At 36.6% G+C, this 18,962-nt stretch overlaps 1 protein-coding gene across 5 annotated transcripts in view; it reads right to left on the bottom strand.

Annotated features, from left to right (window-relative positions):
• Ppn (proteoglycan-like sulfated glycoprotein papilin) overlaps positions 1–18,962 on the bottom strand; it is a 185,354-nt gene that overhangs the window by 23,236 nt on the left and 143,156 nt on the right. For all 5 annotated transcript variants that reach the window (XM_076536700.1, XM_076536699.1, XM_076536696.1 and 2 more), the window contains 21 exons: positions 16,657–16,739; positions 15,550–15,700; positions 14,640–14,763; positions 14,082–14,162; positions 13,837–14,009; positions 12,374–12,509; positions 9,389–9,732; positions 8,925–9,104; positions 8,470–8,643; positions 8,048–8,230; positions 7,302–7,440; positions 6,793–6,908; positions 6,045–6,417; positions 5,292–5,513; positions 3,883–4,662; positions 3,138–3,486; positions 2,801–2,925; positions 2,514–2,723; positions 1,378–1,776; positions 523–879; positions 47–223 (listed from right to left, as the gene is read on the bottom strand). In XM_076536700.1, coding sequence (XP_076392815.1) covers positions 47–223; positions 523–879; positions 1,378–1,776; positions 2,514–2,723; positions 2,801–2,925; positions 3,138–3,486; positions 3,883–4,662; positions 5,292–5,513; positions 6,045–6,417; positions 6,793–6,908; positions 7,302–7,440; positions 8,048–8,230; positions 8,470–8,643; positions 8,925–9,104; positions 9,389–9,732; positions 12,374–12,509; positions 13,837–14,009; positions 14,082–14,162; positions 14,640–14,763; positions 15,550–15,700; positions 16,657–16,739 — 4,876 coding nt within the window. The remainder of the gene's footprint in view (positions 1–46; positions 224–522; positions 880–1,377; positions 1,777–2,513; positions 2,724–2,800; positions 2,926–3,137; positions 3,487–3,882; positions 4,663–5,291; positions 5,514–6,044; positions 6,418–6,792; positions 6,909–7,301; positions 7,441–8,047; positions 8,231–8,469; positions 8,644–8,924; positions 9,105–9,388; positions 9,733–12,373; positions 12,510–13,836; positions 14,010–14,081; positions 14,163–14,639; positions 14,764–15,549; positions 15,701–16,656; positions 16,740–18,962) is intronic.

Below are 18,962 nucleotides of genomic sequence, written 5' to 3' on the forward strand. Positions count from 1 at the left end.
CTGTCTAAAAGCGGCAATATAACGAGCGCGTCCTGTCCCAACTTACCCAAATCTTCAGGTACAACGCAAAGTTCCTCGCACTCTTCCCTAGTTTTGAATTTGTTTGCATTTCCAAGACAACCTCCATACACAAATTGTCCACACTGTTTCCTGCCAGCGTCGTAATACCAAGTAGGGAAGTATCCCTCGCAGGGTCCAGAAATCTTCGGCAGGAAGCAAGCATCTAACGAAATTAAAAAAACTCGTTAAATTTGTAACCATTATAATTTCCATCAGTTCTTGACTTATTGAAGTATTAATGAAAATTATTAATTTATATAATCATTTATTTTTCTCGTCCAAGATACCAAAAAATTAAACAAAAAATTAACAATGAAATCTTATAGCTCTTAAATGAAATCATATAACCCTTAATTTTGAATTAAAATCATATCACTCATAATTTTTAATTAAAATCATATCACTCATAATTTTTAACTAAAATCACATAACTCCTAATTTTTTTAAGAACCATAATTATACCTTTTCCTTTTGGTTGCACGCAAACTTCCTTGCACTCTTCCTGCGTCTTGAATCGATTATCGTTACCCTCGCAGCCGCCATACCAGAACCGCGAACAACCACCGTACTCCGTGTCGAAGTACCATTTGATGGTGAAGTCTCTGCAGGGACCTCGGTTCCTCTCGAGGGCACACGCTGCTCCAGGAGTCGACGGTACCGTAAGACAGCCGTCGAAGTTCTCTCCCTGTGCTTCCTCCACTCCATCGGGACAACATCCGAATTTCGAGGTATCGCAAGTGCAACCAGCAAAGTTTGGCCCTTTCGCAGGAGTTCTGCCGTCGGAACAGCACTTGAACTCCGTGTTCTCGCAACCGCAACCTACGATATCCAAATGGAATTGATATTAATTACTGTATCGGAGTTAATCTCGATGCCTTTACATGGTAGAGATCGAACGAAAGAGGTCTGATCGAAAACCAACATGTGATGGTTCGTTAAAAATACTTAGAGCTTGGTTAGTTACTGTTTAAATAGGTCATTTGTTAATTTGTACAATTTTAGAAATTTGATAGACATGGGTTGAATTTATCAGGTTCAAAAATGGTAAATTTTAATTGCATTTTGAAGTACAGTGGAGTTAATCTCTTTCAGTATTAATCTACTTTCTGTCTATCTAATTTAAGTCACAAACTTCATGACCCAAGTAAAAATATTTTATTGAAATTTATTAAACGAAATCACTCAGACTACTTACTAACCTGAATCATTCAAACTAAACTAATTATTAAGACATTAAAATTTGATAAAAACTGTGATGAAATAATAATATAAAGAATGATGAATGGTGACAATCAGACAATGTGAATGCAACAATACCCTGTCCATGAGGTCCTTTGGCAATGGTGACACCGTCAGGGCAACAGCCAAACTGATAAGTGTAACACGGACAACCCTCGTAATTCGGTCCAGTGGCCGGAGTGAAACGGTTCGGGCAACAGCCGTGAGGGGTGTACTTGCATCCGCACCCTTCGTTATTCGGTCCACGTGCGGCTGTGGTGTTGTCAGGACAGCATCCGAATCTCGCGTATTGGCAACCGCAGCCGTAGAAGTTTGGTCCTCGTGCGGGTAGTATATTATCCGGACAGCATTTGTACGGTGTGGAGAGACAACAACCCTCTCTGTTTGGTCCGTGTGCGGGGGTGACTCCGTCATCGCAACAACCGTAGGTGCTGTTGTCGCATGCCATGCGGCAGCCGTAGTTGTCGGGACCGAGAGCTGCGGAATTTTCAATATTTATATTGAGCAATAAAATCAATGTATGCTGTTTTCATATGACAAGGTGTTAATTATAATTTAGTAATTGTTGCAAGTATTGTGGAAGACTTTTGCAAACTATTTACATTCTCAAATCCTTAAATCTGCAAATCCTTGCATCCACAAATCCTTGCATCCACAAATCCTTGCATCCCCAAATCCTGTATCCCCAAATCCTTGCATCTCCAAATCCTTGCATACCCAAATCCTTGCACTACAAAATCCTTGCATCACCAAATTCTTGCATCCCTAGATACTTGCATCTCCAAATCCTCGGATCTCTAAATCCTCAGACCCTCAAATCCTCAGATCCCCAAATCCTCAGATCCCCAAATCCTCAGATCCCCAAATCCTTAGATCCCCAAATCCTCAGATCCCTAAATCCTCAGATCTCCAAATCCTCAGATCCCCAAATCCTCAGATCCCCAAATCCTCAGATCCCCAAATCCTCAGATCCCCAAATCCTTAGATCCCCAAATTCTCAGATCCTCAAATCCTCAAATCCCCAAATCTCCAAACCCCCAAATCCTCAGACATTTTTCTATCCCTTGATCTCCAGATCTCTAACACTCCTAAACCTTCATCCACAAATACCTAAATCCTGAGATCTCTAAATTTCCAAATCCCTACACCCAAAAATCTCCACAACCTACATTCGTGAATCTCAACTCATGTTCCCAAATCTCTAAATATTTCACCTGGTGAAACGCCATCAGGACAGCATCCAAAGTACGATATAGTGCAATTCTCAGCATTGATAACTCCACATCCATCAAAGTTCGGTCCCGTCGCGAAAGACACACTATCCGGACAACATCCATAGGTACTGTTCGCGCAGTCCTCCTGCACTGTGGTTGTTTCGTATTCATCCGTGACGGGAGATACAGTTGTAACCTCCTGTTCGCAACCTATAATTTATTCATGGATACAGCATACGTTCTGTAAATCGTGGAATATGGGGCATAGTCGTAAACGAATGATGTACCTTCGCCATCCGGTCCGGTGGCTGGTTTGATACCGTCTGGACAGCATCCGAACTCTGTGACGTTACAGCAGCCCAGGTTGTCAGGTCCGCTGGATGGTGTTTCGTTGTCGGGACAGCAACCGAATCTGAATCAAAGAGTAATACAAAAATTTTATTCTGTGTTCATATGTTGGGAAAATATAGATATTTTCATAATTCAAAAGATTGCATGACACAGTTTTAAAAATTGCATCTGTTCTGCATCTGTCTTTTGACGAAGTAAAGTTAACGAAAGACAACTGCACGGATAATTCTAACATTATGCTTCTCAAAATGTTTAACAATAGCGTGAACTAACTCTGTTTCATTGCAAGGTTTCGTGCATCCCTCGTTGTCGTTGCCCTCGGCAGCAGTGACTCCATCAGGACAGCAACCGAATAAAGTTTCGTCGCAGTGGGTCTCAGGACATCCTTGATTATCTGGACCAGTAGCTGGTGACACGCCATCTGGACAGCAACCGTGTTTGGTCTCGTTGCAGGTGTGTGGTGTGGGACAGCCTTGATCGAAGGGACCCTCTGCTGCAGTGACTCCGTCATAACAGCAGCCGAAGGGCGAGGTCTTGCAGGTCTTCTTCTTTTTGGGTACCTTGCATATGCGGCGTCTGCGAGTTGTCTCTTCTGGACTGACTGTTGTCCAGATCTCAGATACTGATAACAATCAAAATTAGTTGATAGGTGTAATAGATAAGTTAGATAGGTGGTCAGAGGTTGTTTATGATACAATTTAACCCTTAGTCATTGTGAGTGATGGATGAAATCTCATGATGTGTTATTGGAGTTTGATGTACGAGGCTTCATCATATTTATTTTTACTTGATTTGTTAGGGTTCTCACATGGATCTAAGGTGATATAAGTGTCAACAATTAAACTAAAAACTAAAAATGCTAATGACAACATATTCAATCTTGAGAAGAAAAAATATAGATTTAACCTTCTTAAAATAACATCTGAGTCTGTCATGGTACTTCAGGGATAAGCATTATTCAACAAAATGAAGTCAATTATATTTGAAGCTAACTATGGAAGTCATTTTAGAAACTTACTGTGAGTTTTCTCGGTCATCTCAGTCTCTTCCTCCTCGGTTACTGGCGTCAGTCCAGAAACGGTTGTTTCGGTAGATCCAGACACAGTGGTTTCACCACTTTCGGTCGTTGCTCCAGACTCCGTAGTTTCTCCGGAAACTGTACTAGCTTCTACTGTGGTTTCGCCCGATTCGGTAGTCATTCCCGACTCCGTACTCATTCCCGACTCTGTTGTCATTCCAGATTCCGTTGTCATTCCAGACTCTGTCATTTCAAACTCGGTAGTCATTCCAGATTCCGTTGTCATTCCAGACTCTGTCATTTCAGACTCGGTAGTCATTCCAGATTCCGTTGTCATTCCAGACTCCGTTGTCATGCCAGACTCTGTTGTCATACCAGACTCCGTAGTCATTCCAGACTCCGTTGTCATACCAGACTCCGTAGTCATTCCAGATTCAGTAGTCATTCCAGACTCGGTAGTCATACCAGACTCCGTAGTCATTCCAGACTCTGTCATTTCAGACTCCGTAGTCATTCCAGATTCCGTAGTCGCCCCAGATTCTGTAGTCATTCCAGACTCGGTAGTCTCCGTGAGACCAGATTCAGTGGTCTCGGTTGTTGCTCCAGATTCCGTTGCTTCTGTGGCTCCAGACTCTGTTGTAGCTCCAGATTCTGTGGATTCCTCGGTGCCTGATACCTCTGTGGGCTCTGATGCTTCTGTGGCTCCTGATTCGGTGGATCCTTCGGTAGCACCCGATTCGGTGCTTCCTTCTACGGTGGATGACTCCAATAGGGTTGATTCTGTTTTAAGGTTTTAGAGACTCATGTTGAAAGCTGATAGCGAAATTTTTAAAATCGAGGGCAGAAGGTTTAATAGCAGAACTAGCGATAATTTTGAAGTTAATAAGGAATGTGTTGTCGAAGTTTACGGGAAAGCTAGTATTATTCTTTTGGAGAAAAGACACTTTTGGATTGAACTAAATAATTATCGTTCAATACAAACTTTATCGCTAAGATTGTGAGTTAAAGTCATAAAACACATGTGTAATAAAATACATGTGTAGCAATGGAATACATAAGTAGTAAAACGCATATGTAATAATAGAACACATGAGTAGTAAAATTCATATGTAGTAATACATACATGAGTTGTAAAATATATATGTAATAATAGAACACATGAGTAGTAAAATTTATATGTAATAATAGAACACATGAGTAGTAAAATACATATATACTAATAGAACACATGAGTACTAAACTTCATATGTAATAAAATACGAAGTCTAATTAAGCATACAATTTTCACATATAAATTTTCAATCCAATACCTTGCATCATTAATAAAATGTTCTTCAAAGAAATTTTCCTTTGATAACACAAAATGGAAGCATCAATATTAAAGAAAGACAAACTTAAATTTCACTTACCAGATTCTTGAGTGACGGTGCTCTCAGTTTCTGAAGAAGATGTAGTTGGACCAGATTCTGTGGACTCAGACGACCCGGTTACTTCCGTTTCCGTCGATTCCGTCATCGACGAAACTGTACTTTCTTCTGTGGCTCCACTTTCGGAAGAACTTGTCGATTCCGGTGACTCAGAAGTTAGATCGCTCGAATCCGTCATACCGGATTCAGTTGTCTCATCAGTTTCTGAAGTAAATAAATTTTACCATAAATTTGACTGTTGGAATTATTCTATATCTGAGACCTGAATGAATTTTCGTAATTTTTTTAGAAAGAAGGAAAATAAAGTTCTTTTTGTAATGAAACTCGATTTGACTGCCATGATGATCAATTAAAATTTGAGGACTCTTAATATTGACAATGATGCTAACAGATTAAAAGATTGAGTATAACTACTATTAATAATATATATTATAAAATGTCTGACCACACACATGAATTTTCACTGTGGTCACATGTGAACGTCACATATATAACTTTAATTAAATTACATATTGTACAAACAAACAAAAGAAACTTTTGAGGCCTCTTGATATTAAGACAATAAAATCAATATAATCTTTCAAACATCTCAAACACAATAGCACATTAGAAAAGATCGATAATAAAGTCCTTATATTTCGAATATCAACATTTATCTCTCTCCAAAACAAAAAATTTCTTTCAATTTTATAACAAGAATTCATGCAGCGATCTTTTAGTGAAAAATAAACTCACCACCGGAAGAAAGTGTCCCTGATATCTCAATAGTCGAGTCGTCGGTGGAACCCATGGTCGATCCCTCGACAGTTTCGTCGGTGACCTCGGATTCCGTGATTCCGGTCGTGGACTCACCCTCTTCCGTCGTCTCGTCTGTTCCGCTACCCTCGAAGGTGGTCTCGAATTCCGACGTGTACGTTCCACTGAGGAAATCGGTGAAATCTGGGCTACTTCCTTCGCCACTTCCCGTCTCCCCGGGAGGTATGTCGCTTCTGGTTTTCGGACCATCGCCGGGCATCAAATCGTATATGTCGCTCGCTGTGGATGACCTGGTATCTGGTGAACTCAAGGGTGTTGCCTCTGTCAGGTCTGAGTCGTCGCTGGATTTATCCTGGAAAGAAAATAAAATAATTTGAGAGTGATACGTATTTAATACGTATATATATTTGCATGTGATATGTATTTAATATGTTCATATATGTGTTACTGATACATATGTAACATGTGCATATATGTGTATGGCACATCTCTAATATGTTCATATATCTGCAAGTGATATGTATTTAATATGTTCGTGTATAAGTTAGTAATACATATGTGACATGTTCATGTGTTTATTAGTGATACATATGTAACATGTGCATATATGTGTGTGGCACATATCTAATCTGTTCATATATTTGCAAGTGATATGTATTTTATATGTTCATGTATATGTTACTGATACATATGTAATATATAAAGCAAAGAAAAAATTTCGACATACACTAGCTGCGAAACTCGAAGAAACAGTAACAAAGTCTTCATCCTCGTACACTTCACATTCCTCGTCCTCGTCAGTGAGGTCTTTGATCTTGTCCGGTTGAACTGGTATTACCTCATCTGAGAACAGTTACATTTATACATTGCAAGTTTAAATTTATTCCAAATTAAATGAGAATTCTATCACTTCTAATATTCTCACTTTGCTGTAGCTTTTATTTGTACACATTTGTTCTGATCGAGTGTAGTTCGAATACATCACTACTTCTAAAATTCTAATACGTGTATGCTCTGATATGCAACCTAATTTCCAAATGACTGGTACAAACTGTAAATTTAAATTAAAGATTAAAGTACTCTAAAAATTAAACATTTGCAAGGCTGAACAATAACTTCTAGCATTCTGCCATTACAGCAAATATTTGTACATCAGCATGTTTTGATCAAGTTTCGGATTAATTTTTAAGTGATTTGCGATGTTCGATGAAATTTGCATTAGCTTAAGAGCATCACCTTCTTCGCAAGGTTGATCATTGCAATTTTCCGTGGCGAACATGATCGTGCTTGCGTCGCAGCCTGTCGAGACCGTCACGTTGTCCTTCATGCAAATCACCTTGCGGCTCATCATGCCGCTGCCGCACGGTTTCGAGCACTGCAACATGGTAAGGTGATTAATGGAAGAAATTTGAGGCGGACGCTTCTTGCTAGGCTCGTTGCAAAGCCGTCGAAGATATTGAATTTCTTCGACGAACCAGGGAACGTATTCCTCGAGAACATCCCGACAAGATTCTCTTACATTGCCGTCAAAAATTTTACTATAAACATGTTTGAACCTGCTGCATAATCAGCAACCATACATAAAATCCACAAGAAGCTCAGGATACAATAGCAGTACATAATAGGAAAATTATAGTAGATAATTTAATAATAAACTTTATTTTTCTATTGCTTTGTGTAATTCTCAAGTGTTATATTACTTTTCAAGGCAACAGGTAAATGTGACAGGATGAAATAAAATATTTTAGTAAAACGATTTTGACTATGTCAGAAAAATTTCTGGATTATTAAACATTTATGTATTTGAAATTTGCAGATGAAATATCTAAGGCACCATTCACGCCAAAATTAATATACATAAAATGAAGTTAAATATAAAATAAACACTTGTGGAATAAAGAGAGCTATGTTGAAGTTCAGGTAAAAATTCTCGTTGCAGAAGAAACGAAGAGTGAAGCAGCAAGTTATTTAAAATAAATTACCTTGCTCCATGGACCAGCGAACCATTCACCTTTGCACTCTTCTTCAGCGGTACAGTTCTTCGTGTCGTTGAATTTCTTGCTCGCGTCACACTTTTCGTCAGGTACTTTCTTCACCGTTTCGTCGTCGAAAGTTCCGCAGAACACTTTGCGTGTTTGCACACCGGAGCCACAGCTGGCGGAGCACTTCAACACAAATTGTCATTACGATGCAAATTAATTTCTGATCTACTTCACGATCTGTAATCTTATGAACGTAGATGTACTTTATCAACGGAGATACGCAATCTACTTTATGAAGATAAATTTGTGGACTACTTTAGGAGCATGGTAATCTACTTTCTGAATCTAGAGGTACTTTGTGAAATTGTGATCTTTGTGCTAGTTTATAGTTGAGGATATTTATGTGGTAATGCTGGTCTTACATCGCTCCATTGGGAGGCGAACCAAAGGAAGTCGCACTCTTTCTTGCTCTCGCATTCGCGGTTCAATTCTGGCTTCTTTTCGGGGTCGCACTTTTCGTCTGGGTAAACGGTACCGTCTTGAGTGGCACAGTGGGTCGTTCTTGTTTCTTGTGTCAGACCACATCTATCGTCACACTATGCAGTGAAGAAGTCACTCAATGAATGTTATAATATAGAACACTGATATGTGAAAGAAAAATATTTTGCTATTAAAGTAAAACTTGATATCTTGATACTAATAAACTTAACGTTCCTGAAGTTACAATGAAAAATGAAAAATTAAACCTTCAGAGCATAAGATTGTCAATCTTGAAACTTAAAATTCTATTATTAATAACAGGAGAAGACACAAGATTTTCAGTTAAGCAATGATGAAAATGTAGAAAATGGTTTGAACGGAAGTGAAAATTGCTTACACCACTCCAGTCCGAAGTGACCCAGTCAAGACCAGCACAGGGTCTCAATTCGCAAGGTTTCTCACGTTCTGGAACCTCTCCCTCGCAGGCATCGTCCTCCAGGACCTCGATCTTGCCCTCCACCTTCTTATAACAGGTCACTCTCCTAGTTTGTTTGCCAGGGCCGCACAAATGGTCGCACTGTTACAACAAAAATTTCACATGTGTAATAAATAATAATATACCCTACAATGTAAAAAGAGGACAAATCTTTGTTCCTAAGACAGCAAGAGAATGAAGAGAGGTTTGAATGATGGACTCAAAATTAAATGAGTATTCCATCACTTCTAATATTCTCATTTTGCTTCTATTTGTTCTGATCAAGCGTGGTTTAAATACATCACTACTAAAATCCTAATATGTGTATGCTCTGATATGTGACTTAATTTCCAAGTGGAAAGACACTTAAGTTAAAGGATACATACCGGTTTCCATGGACCAACATGAAACTGAGGGCACGGTACATCCTTGTTACACTCCTGGCTAGTCGGCCCTTTTGGTCCCACCTTCTCCAGACACTGACTATCGTCCACCACCGTAGGGATTCCTCCAGAGATGACCTGCTCGCATTTGATCTCCCTCTGCTGTTCACCTCCTTCCCCGCAGTGTTTGCTACAAGGACTCCACTCGCCCTCCACCCACACAGGTGGACAAGGCTCTGGGCTACAAGCCTGAGTGTCGTCCGGTTCCATCTGTGGATCACAGAGGCTCTCATCCACGGGTTGGCTGTCTCTTCTTCGCACACAGGCTATTCGTCTCGATTGGTAACCTTTAACAGATTATTTCAAACTAAGTGACAATGTATCAAAATAATATTATTGACGTTTCAACTTTGTCTTCGACATTGGTATGCATATGTAGGTTTAGTGTTAGAATGTAATTAAGAAATATCTAAGAAATATCATCAAGATGAAATATGATATATTTAACTTTCAAGGTGAAATATAATTTATATCACAGAAAAGTCATAAATCCCATATTCTAAAATATTTCCTTAACACAAAAATTGCTTAATACTTGATCATTCTTATGAACTCGATTAATCTATTACTACTTGAAACCCTATATTTCTCCACATATAGAAATCCACATATGTATGCGTACAATACATATACATACATACATGTACCTACACATATGGATACAAAGGGAGTTGCACTATGGTTGAAAGAAAATTATTTTTATCACTAATAAACATTTTGTTTAAAAGCACTCGTGGTAAGACTAATGACTACAATTATTGGCTTTTGAGCGTCATGTTGGTCCGAAGATCAAGTATAGTCACTACTTGCAGTAATATATGGCTGGTCATATATAAAGTAACAAATAACAGCCTCTGTTCTACCGAAAGGGTTAAACGGTACATAAGTCACGAAGGTGAGCAATCTCTCGTTGCTAACCGAGCCCATAGGCACAAATTTATTGCTAACTTAACATACGTGCCTCCATGTAACCAATTCTTTAATTCTACCTATAAATTGTCTCCCACTCTGCTATTTAAATGACCAAAATTTTATTATGTTGATGGCTAACAAAGTTTTACTTGATGTTATGTATGAGTTTATTGGAACATCAAGTATGAATGACGAACTGTAGCATTGGGTATGAACAAGGATTTTAACATCATGTATAGACAATGAATTAAAACATCAAGTATAAGCATCTATATACTGCAACATTAAGTATGAACAATAATTTTAACATCATATGTGGACAATGAACTAAAACATCAAGTATGAAGAATGACTTTGACATCAAGTATGAGCAACTACATACTGTAGCATCAAGTATGAACAATAAACTAAATCATCAGGTATGAAGGATGTCTATAACATGAAGTATGAACAACTACATACTGTAACATTAAGTATGAACAAGGATTTTAACATCATGTGTGGACAATGAACTAAGACATCAAGTATGAAGAATGACTTTAACATCAAGTATAAGCAACTACATACTGTAGCATCAAGTATGAACAATAAACTAAATCATCAGGTATGAAGGATGTCTATAACATGAAGTATGAGCAATTACATACTGCAATATTAAGTATGCACAAGGATTTTAACATCATGTGTGGACAATGAACTAAGACATCAAGTATGAAGAATGACTTTGACATCAAGTATGAGCAACTACATACTGTAGCATCAAGTATGAACAATAAACTAAATCATCAGGTATGAAGGATGTCTATAACATGAAGTATGAGCAACTACATACTGTAACATTAAGTATGAACAAGGACTTTAACATCATGTGTGGACAATGAACTAAAACATCAAGTATGAAGAATGACTTTGACATCAAGTATGAGCAACTACATACTGTAGCATCAAGTATGAACAATAAACTAAATCATCAGGTATGAAGGATGTCTATAACATGAAGTATGAGGAACTACATACTGCAACATTAAGTATGAACAAGGACTTTAACATCATGTGTGGACAACGAACTAAAACATCAAGTATGAAGAATGACTTTGACATCAAGTATGAGCAACTACATACTGTAGCATCAAGTATGAACAATAAACTAAATCATCAGGTATGAAGGATGTCTATAACATGAAGTATAAGCAACTACATACTGTAGCATTAAGTATGAACAAGGATTTTAACATCATGTGTGGACAGTGAACTAAAACATTAAGTATGAAGAATGACTTTGACATTAAGTATAAAGGATGTCTATAACATGAAGTATGAGCAACTACATACTGTAACATTAAGTATGTACAAGAATTTTAACATCATGTGTGGACAATGAACTAAAACATTAAGTATGAAGAATGACTTTGACATCAAATATGAAGAATATCATTAGCATGAAGTATGAACAACTACATACTGTAGCATCAAGTATGAACAATAAACTAAATCATCAGGTATGAAGGATGTCTATAACATGAAGTACGAGCAACTACATACTGTAGCATCAAATATGCACAAGAATTTTAACATCATGTGTAGACAATGAACTAAAACATCAAGTATGAACAATAATTATAACATGAATGGTTGAAGTATGAAATATGAAGACAATATAAAATTTAATACAAAGAGCAAATACAATATCAGATACGAGTAACAATGAAGCAGTATATAATAAGATCGTTATAAAACGAACAAAGAAATACGGAAGTTTATGAAGTGGCACAGTTAACAAGCTACAAATTTAATAAGCCACTTATCGATCTGATAATTGAACAGACGATGGACAGAGAATGATCCGTTCGGCGTGCGTCGAATGAGAAGCATATTAATTAATAAACGTTCGTCGAATCTAGGGGCATCGATCGCTCGCAAATTGCCCTATCAAATTTGGAACACGATACAGCTCGTCCGATTATTAATTACATTCACCGTCGGTTTAGGCAACGTGATTAATTTTGGAAATATTACCTCCTCCGCACGAGGAACTGCAGCTGGAAAATTCATCGGTTATCCAAGCGTAGCTGTCAGCGTCCGTTTGCTGCGAAATTCTTTTTGGTATACTGTATTCGTAATGCACGCCGACGTTGTGGTCCTGGTACAATAACTGTACGAAACAATACACGTAAATTTTGGTTATACGCGGTTGATAACGAAGTTTGGAGATGGAGTAGATTAGGTGAGTGCAAAATAGCTCAGGGGCTACGATGGGAAATGTGGAGTGTAGGGGGTAATAGGGACTTTTCGAGGATGGAGTTTTTGGTGCTTTAGAACTATAATTTGAGAATTTGGGTAGTTTGAGAATTTTAAGAAATTGGAGAAATTTGAGAAATTGAAGAAATTGAAGAAATTGAAGAAATTGAAGAAATTGAAGAAATTGAAGAAATTGAAGAAATTGAAGAAATTAAAGAAATTGAAGAAATTTGAGAAATTGGAGAAATTTGAGAAATTTGAGAAATAAGGAATTTTGAAAATTTTGAGAAATTTGAGTGATTTGAGAAATTTGAGAAATTTGAGAAATTTGAGAAATTTGAGAAATTTGAGAAACTTGAAAAATTTGAAAATTTTGAGAAAATTAAACAATTTGAGAAATTTAAGAAAATTAGTCAATTTGAAATTTTTAGAAATTTAAGAAATTTTACAAACTTGAAAAACTTGAGAAATTTGAGGAATTGAAAAAATGTGAGAAATTTGAGAAATTTGAGTAATTGAAGGAATTTGGAAATGTTATGACATCAGTGTTTAGAATTTTGGAAATTTATAAGTTTAAACTTGTGCAAATTTTGAGCATTGGAAATTTGGTACTTTGTAAAATTGGAAATTTAGTAATATAGGGGCTTTGGAAATTTTGGTAATTGCAAATTTGGAGATATGGAAATTTGGCAATTTGATGAACTCAACATTTAAGAATTTGGGAGAGTGGAAATTTGGGGATTTAGGAATTGGAAAATTTAGGAATTTGGGAGATTGGAAATTTGGGGATTTGGGAATTGGGAAATTTATGAATTTGGGGGAGTGGAAATTTGAGGATTTGGGAATTGGAAAATTTAGGAATTTGGGGGAGTGGAGATTTGGGGATTTGGGAATTGGGAATTTTAGGAATTTGGGAGAGTGGAAATTTGGGGATTTGGAAAATTTAGGAATTTGGGAGAGTGGAAATTTGGAGATTTGGGAATTTGGGAGAGTGGAAATTCGGAGACTTGGGAAATTTAGAAATTTGGAAAAGTGAAAATTGGAAAATATAAGAATTGAAGAAAGTTGAAATTGAAAAATTTGAGAATTGGAAAATTTAGAAATTTGAAAAAGTGAAAATTTAATAATTTGGAAATTTGGAAAAGGAAACATATTATCAGAAATCTCTCCAATATCCAAAGATACTGCTTCTATACAGTTTCTTCACAATATAATTCACTAATTAAAAACAGAATACTCACCACCACGTAAATCGGCTCACTGGTAGGTCCCAAGGCAGTAATGGTGTCCGGTGCCGAGAAACCTTGAGGGTCCCTTGAATAATGGAATATGGATCCAGCAAACTTCAAGCTACGTGGAAAATCTATTCTCCAGTTTCCGTTCAAATAGTAGTATCCGGTGGTATTTCTAATCGCTGTGAATATAAAACACTTTATCATCTATTCGAATACGAAACACCTTTATGTCCTGCATTTGTTTCACTAACCCAGGTAATTGTTCGATGGTTCTAGTTCCTTTATCACGATGTTTGTGGCGCTCTTGGGAATCAGTATGATATCGATGTACCCTGTAAAGTACGATTACACTTGAACTGAAATTAATAGTTCAGTTGTTCATTTGCATCAAAAACAGAATAACAGTGATAACGAGACTGGACCTTTAAAAATAATAAAATTCAATTTTCTTGCATGTAAAAGTGCAAAAAAAGTAATAAATATAAAAGTGAAAATATTGTAGAGACCACAAAATCAAAATTAGAAGATGAAGAATAAAAATGAGTAAATGGAAGTAAGAACGTTGAGGAATTTAAAAAATTAAATTCATTAGATGAAGAATAATAACAATGAGTAAATGGAAGTAAGAACATTGCAGAATTTAAAAAATTAAATTTGTAAGATGAAGAATAATTGTACCAATAATTGTACCAATGAATGATTGAAATTTTAATTAATTACGAGTAAAGTACCATGATAATTATGAAGGTGTTTACATATATGTATGTAATATGGGTAAATTTCATAGTTGTTGGAAAATAGCAATGTACCTGCTTGCAAATCGTCGGTGTCGAACAAACCGGAAACGGTGTTGCAATTTGACCCGTCTCCGCCACACTCTCTGCAAGCATCTTCCCTCACATCGCTTCCCAGCATCATATCGCATCCAACGTGCTGGTAAAAGAAATACTCTTTATTTGAACTTTAACCCTAATAAAAACAAGAGTTCTCTTCGACTCTATACTTAAATTCAGATAATTCAAACATAAGATATTTGCAATGTAAGATGTAAAATTGTAATTTGTGATTACTTTGTGATTAGATAGGGTTAGGTCAGATTAAGTTAAATTAAATTAGGTTGTGTCAGATTATTGGATTGGGTTAGATTAGGTTAGGTTAGATTAGATGAGTTTCAGTTAGGTTAGATCAGGTTAGTTTATATTAGGTAAAGGGTTAGGGTAGATTAAGTTAGTTTTATTTATGTTATATTAGGTTAGTTTATATTAGATAAGGCTAGATTAGTCTATGTTAGTGTCAATGATTAAAGGGTTAAATTAGATTAGATTAATCTTAGTTACGTTACATTAGATTGGTTTATGTTACATAGGGTTAGGTTTGATTAAGATAAATGAAAAGATGTTACATAATCTTAGATCACATTGGGTTATTAAATTAGAACAGATTATGATCCAGTTACATCAGATTAGATTAAATTATATCATGATATGTCAAGTAAGATTATATTAGTCAAATCAAGTATGTCACGTTAGTTGAGTCCTATTATTGTAAAATCAAATTTAAACAAGGTTAGTTTAAAACTTTGGTTATCTTCAATTAAATTAAAGTTTAAATGAAATGTTTGTCGAAACTTTTATTGAAAATTTGTCGTAATAAGACAAAAGTCTATCACATGCAACAAATGCAAATGAAATAATTTTCGAAAGAAACACATTGGCTCACCATGCATTTGCCCCCGACGCAAACGTCGTTCTTCTCCGATTCGCATGGTGTACCGTCAACCACCATCAATTTGTGTCTGTAGAAGAAACGCTCGCCACGGGGCATGCAATTCAATTCGCACTTGTTCGGCCCACCGGTGTAGGGGATCCAACTGCGAACGATTTCGCACGATTAGTTTCACCATTGAAACCGATCTGATCTGACGATCGTCGATCTCTTGGGGTAACGAGGGGATCTCGCGTGGAATTTCGATGGGTTCTTAGGGGATTTTCTGCAATTGCAGGATTCCTTTCATCGTTTTCGAGGTAATGGAACATTTTTAACAGTTCCATTTTCTTCTTCTTTCGATTAAGGTCAGGTATGTATGTATTCTTTATTTGATATTCTTTTAATTACGGTGACATAGGAATTCCAAATTTTAATCTGACTATGTGTTTTTTTGGACTACTTCATTTTTGTAAAATATTTTGGACTTATTTATTAAACAATTTATTACTGATCCAAGTACAGTCTAAGTACGAAAAGCTGAAAAGCTGAAAGATTGTCTGGGTTCAAAGCTAAGAGCAAAGCTTGTCTAACTCCAATTAAAAACCTGCATTGTAAGTAAATTGATACTTTAATCAAAAATTGAAAATAATCCATGAATTGTTTCCTCTAACACTTCATCTCAGTACTTTTTAACAAAATATTCGAAGAATCAATCTGTAAAAAATATACAAAGAATATACAGTTCTATTTAAGAAAACAACCCCATCAAATTTCAGAATCATCTCAACATAACTTCATAAAATATTCTCCTTGAAATTTCTTCTAATTTTAATCTTCCAACAGTAGCTATGTTATCGAGCAAATAGGAAGACAAAAATATATCGTCATAAATTGACCAGCATGCGTATTTCGAACTAGACGAATTTGAACGTCGAACGGCCATTAGATGTTGTCGGTGTGATCGGTGAGAAGGCCAGAACGCATCGATGGGGCACGATGTCACCGATAAATCGCATTGGTCGCATATCGAGAAACTCAATCGGGTGCGCATCGCGATATTTCCATAGCGACAGGCAGACGGAACGCGACATAGAGACGTTTTTCGTGTTTCATACTCACTCGTAGTAGGCTCCCTCGAAAGGTACGCTGTTGAATTCGGCGCATTGCTCTGCTCGGAAGTCCTTCTGCTCTCCTGGACAATCCTGGACAAACCAAATCATTTTTTAATTTATATTAACATAATTCAAAGTATAACATTTATATTAATTATTCAAAGCAACTTGGCGTGTGACTTCGTGGGAGAGTGGTTCATATAAAAAATGTACTGTAGGATTTATTTTACAGTGTGACTTATAACGCTGTGAACATGTAAGTGCAAGGTAAAGTTAGGTAATAAGTAGTAACTTGTAATAAGTTCATTACTTGGGGTTGAATTAGTTTTCAAGTTCAATTGAAAACAAATCAACTAATTCCCAAATCGTCTAGTTTCCAAGTTTCAAAATTTTCTAAAATCTTCCAACTTCAAAGTCCTCAAACAATATCCAAAAATATCTCCAGCATCCTCTCCTAATTCAACACGTCCACGACCAACATCCCCCCACATCCCCTTTTCCAGGGAACTGCGCATGGTCGCAAGAAATTGAACACGCAGGGAAAAAATTAATACCCATTTCTCTTATAAAAATAAAAAGAGGTAAAATTAAAAAGTCAAGTAACCGAATGGCAGGTAGAAGAAACCCCGTCGTCGTAACTGGAGCATGGTGGTTGACGATAATTACTGGGTCGCAAGTGAACTTCAGGGGAAGAGGGTAGAAAAAAAACCCTAGATGCGAAAACACTCGAAAAGCTTGCGGTCCGGGCTACGAGTGGCCCGTGTGTCGTGCGTTCGCCGGTTTTTCTTCCTGCTCCCTTTTGCACGCGCCACTGCATGCAGCCCTACACGTCTGCAACTAAATTCTGACCACAACGTGGAACGACCTCTCGAAGAAATATTAATACGTCTGATCGCGACGTGGAACGAAAGAGAAAAACGAAATTCGCGAACCGTTTGCTGAGGATGCATTCAATGAATTTATTGGATCGTAAACGTAATTGATAGGGTTGCGAACCATTTTCGAGAACTTGGTTTCGGTGACGATTATTTGCGGAAGAGACATAGAAATTTTGAAAATTTTCAATTTGTCATTTTTAGAATTTTTTTATTTCGCAATTTATGATTTTTGGAATTTTTTAATTTTCAAAATTTCTAAAATCCTGAAAGTTTTAGTTATCAAGTTTGCAAATTTTCATGTTTACAGGTTTAAAAATCTTCAGATATAATACTAAATTTTATGTTTCACAAATTCTCTAGTTTCCAAATTCCCTAGTCTCCAAATTTCCTATTCCCTAAATTCCCTAGTTTGCAAATTCCATAGATTTCAAATTCCCTAGTTTCCAAATTCTCTAGTCCCCGAATTCCCTGGTCTCGAAATTTCCTAGTCCCAAAATTCTCTAGTTTCCAAATTCCCTAGTCTCCAAATTTCCTATTCCCTAAATTCCCTAGTTTGCAAATTCCATAGATTTCAAATTCCCTAGTTTCCAAATTCTCTAGTCCCCGAATTCCCTAGTCTCGAAATTTCCTAGTCCCAAAATTCTCTAGTTTCCAAATTCCCTAGTCTCCAAATTTCCTATTCCCTAAATTCCCCAGTTTGCAAATTCCATAGATTTCAAATTCCCTAGTTTCCAAATTCTCTAGTCCTCGAATTCCCTAGTCTCGAAATTTCCTAGTCCCAAAATTCTCTAGTTTCCAAATTCCCTAGTCTCCAAATTTCCTATTCCCTAAATTCCCTAGTTTCCAAATTCTCTAGTCCCCGAATTCCCTAGTCTCGAAATTTCCTAGTCCCAAAATTCTCTAGTTTCCAAATTCCCTAGTCTCCAAATTTCCTATTCCCAAAATTCTCTAGTTTCCAAATTTCCTATTCCCAAAATTTCCCAGTTTGCAAAATTCTCTAGTTTCCAAATTCCCTAGTCTCCAAATTTCCTATACTCCAAATTCCTTAATTTCCAAATTCCCTACATTCCAAATCCCCAAATTTCCACTCTCTCAAATTTCTAAATTTCCTAATTGCCAAATCCCCAAATTTTCACTCTCCCAAATTTCTAAATTCCCCAAATTCTAAACACTGAGAACCTACTATTCAGAAATTGTATACTTCTGAAAAATAGTGTAGGGCATATTGGGAAATGTCTCCAACACAAGCTCTTCTTTTATGAAGAGAACCAATAAAGTAAAGTAAAGTAAAAAATAGTGAACTCGTAAATATATTGAACAAATACGAATGATTAAATAAGAAATAATTTGAATTTCATCTCTCCTATTATTAATCTCCAATTTAAAATCTGAGAGTAGAAGGGGAAAATAGAAATGGGGAAGGGTTGGTTTCATA

This window comes from Megachile rotundata, chromosome 10, assembly GCF_050947335.1.
Source record: "Megachile rotundata isolate GNS110a chromosome 10, iyMegRotu1, whole genome shotgun sequence".
In the NCBI taxonomy this organism is placed as follows: Eukaryota; Metazoa; Arthropoda; class Insecta; order Hymenoptera; family Megachilidae; genus Megachile; species Megachile rotundata.